Source organism: Pangasianodon hypophthalmus, chromosome 20, assembly GCF_027358585.1.
Source record: "Pangasianodon hypophthalmus isolate fPanHyp1 chromosome 20, fPanHyp1.pri, whole genome shotgun sequence".
Taxonomy (NCBI): Eukaryota; Metazoa; Chordata; class Actinopteri; order Siluriformes; family Pangasiidae; genus Pangasianodon; species Pangasianodon hypophthalmus.
The window spans coordinates 752,523-755,022 of NC_069729.1; the positions used below are offsets into that span (position 1 = coordinate 752,523).

The following is a 2,500-nucleotide window of genomic DNA, read 5'->3' on the forward strand; positions in this document are numbered from 1 at the left end:
TTCTGCTCTCGCTCCACATCCACCACCTTCACCTGCACACACACAACAGTTGGAGGAAAAGCATCAAGGAACCATCGTTTCTGAGTGTGTGTGTGTGTGTGCATGAGTGTGTGTGAGAGAGACCTGTCTGCGCAGTTCCTGCAGTTCTCTCCTGGCCTCCAGTCGTGATCGCTCCACCTCCCGCAGACAGCTGCGCAGATCCCCGACTTCCTTCTGCGCAGACGCCAGGGTTTCCTCCAGCACGGCCACGCGCTGCTCTTTCTCCTCACACTGACGCTTCACACTGATCCAGTCACACCGTCCAATCAATACACACCGTCCAATCAATACACACATCTAATCTCCTATTGACTGATTATCATATATTAAACGTGTGTCAGAAAAATATTCGATACACACCTGATCCGTTCGCTCTCCGCTGCTCTCAGCGCCTCCCTCAGCTGGCCATTTGATTGGTTGAGAGCGTCCTTCTCTTTAGTGACATCACCAAGGGAGCGCCGTAGCTCCACCGTGTCTCGCCGATGCCCCTCCCCCGTGTCACGTGAATGGCTCAGACGCCTGTCCATCTCCAGAAGGTCTCGCCTCGTGGCATCTCGGCTCTCCTCGCTGGCTGAGAGAAGAGCGCGACACTCCTCCAGCTGAGGAAGAGAGAGACGGAGTGTGAGTGAGTTACCATCGTTGTTAAAAATACAGAGTTTTGCTGTGTGTGTGTGTGTGTGTGTGTGTGTGTGTGTGTGTGTGTGTGTGTGACCTCTCTGAGCGCGTTGTCTGCACGTATCTGCTCCTCTGTGCAGTTCTCCTGCAGTCTGCGCAGCTCCCGTCTGTTAGAGCTCACCGTGTCCTCCAGCCTCATGCGCAGCTCCTGGAGCTCAGCGTTCACAGCTCCTACTGTAGCCTGCACACACACACACACACACACACACACACACACACACACACACCAGCAGATCCATATTTCTACACATCCAGATCTTTAATTCTTGGTGTATGTAAACATGTGTGTTGTGTGAGTTCTCTCACTCTCTCCTGCTCCTTCAGGTGTTGTGCGTCTCTCGTCAGTCTTTCCAGCTCCAGGTTTGCAGAGCTCAGGTCGGCCTGTAGTGAACACACTCTCTCGGACAGCATGGCCTTCTCCGTCTCCTTCAGGGAGAGCGCCTGCAGAGCCGAGCACAGACGTTATAGAGCGAGGTAAAGATACGTGGAATGGGAATCTGTGTAAATTCTGTTCCCAAACCTGAGCAGGTAGAAAGCGAACGTGAAACTGTCCACCGATACAGCGGAGAACTCAGCGTACAGTATACGAGCAGCCGTCGTGAACGTTACCTGCTGTTTGTCGCTCTCGGCCTGTAGGAGACTCTGATCCCGTGCGTGCTGTAAAGCCCGAATCTCCTCCTGCAGCTCCTCCCGCTCTCGCTCCATCCTCTGCAGACGCTCCTCCATCTCCTCCCTCACACGCCGCAGCGCCTCCTCCTGCTCGGCCTGCAGACTGCAGCGCAGAGCCTCCTACACACACACACACACACACACACACACATCACTGAGAATCTGAAAACCACCTGTGATCAATTCTCATGATTGTAAAAAATAATAAGAAAATTTTAAACAGTGTTAAAGTTACATAGTGATTATGCTTGCATTAAAAAAGTAATTGATTGGTTCATATTTAAAATAAACTCTTTTACATGTATAAAAAAGCAAAGATCTGATGAAGCTATAGTATTGGCACCTTGGCTTTGTTTCGGTCACTAGTTCACCCTGTGACAGAGTCACAACGTTGTACCACACGGGAACTGACCTTGTCATTGGTGAGTCTCTCCAGCTCCTCCTGGTGGTCAGACAGCGCATTACGGAGCGAGAGCTGAGCCTCGTGCTGAGCGTTAATCAGCTCCTGTTTAAGAGCCTGTCTCTCTCTCTCACTCTGAGCAGCAGCCTTTTCTCCATCCGCACGCACACGCTTCAGCTCCGCTGCACAGACAGAGAGAGAGAGATAAGCACAGAGAGACAGACAGACAGACAGATAGATAGACAGACAGACAGACAGGTATGGCATAGTTCTCTCTCTCTCTCTCTCTCTCTCTCTGTCTATACCTGTAGCATTATCGTGTCGTGTTCTCAGGTTGAGGTTTTCATTCTCGAGGTGCTCTCTGCGCAAGTCTGACTGCATCAGCTGCTGCTGCACCTCAAACAGACTCGCCTCCAATGCCTCCTTCTCCACCCTTACACACACACACACACACACACACACATTTGGTATAGGTCATTCTCTCAAAGTTCATTCATTAACTACTGCTTGTGCTTTTCTGTCATGACAACAATACATCAATTAAATAATAAACAGCAATAAATAAATACAGAATAAAGCAAAAAAAAAAAAAGATAAAATGATAAAATTAATAAAAAATAAATGTAATAATGAAACGTAAATCCATAATTGTTCTCCCGCTGTGTACCTGAACGCAGCGAGCTCCTCCGTCAGTGCAGCGTTATCTCTCTCAGACGC

General features: G+C 49.6%; 1 protein-coding gene across 3 annotated transcripts in view; it reads right to left on the reverse strand.

Moving 5' to 3' along the window:
• The window catches only part of LOC113539449 (rootletin), a 29,204-nt gene that overhangs the window by 6,294 nt on the left and 20,410 nt on the right, over positions 1 to 2,500 (reverse strand). For all 3 annotated transcript variants that reach the window (XM_053227010.1, XM_034314212.2, XM_034314211.2), the window contains exons 18-26: positions 2,451 to 2,500; positions 2,089 to 2,216; positions 1,796 to 1,965; positions 1,324 to 1,503; positions 1,021 to 1,155; positions 752 to 895; positions 400 to 638; positions 124 to 283; positions 1 to 32 (exon numbers count right to left, since the gene is read on the reverse strand). The exon at positions 1 to 32 is cut by the window's left edge and continues 136 nt beyond it; the exon at positions 2,451 to 2,500 is cut by the window's right edge and continues 144 nt beyond it. In XM_053227010.1, coding sequence (XP_053082985.1) covers positions 1 to 32; positions 124 to 283; positions 400 to 638; positions 752 to 895; positions 1,021 to 1,155; positions 1,324 to 1,503; positions 1,796 to 1,965; positions 2,089 to 2,216; positions 2,451 to 2,500 — 1,238 coding nt within the window. The remainder of the gene's footprint in view (positions 33 to 123; positions 284 to 399; positions 639 to 751; positions 896 to 1,020; positions 1,156 to 1,323; positions 1,504 to 1,795; positions 1,966 to 2,088; positions 2,217 to 2,450) is intronic.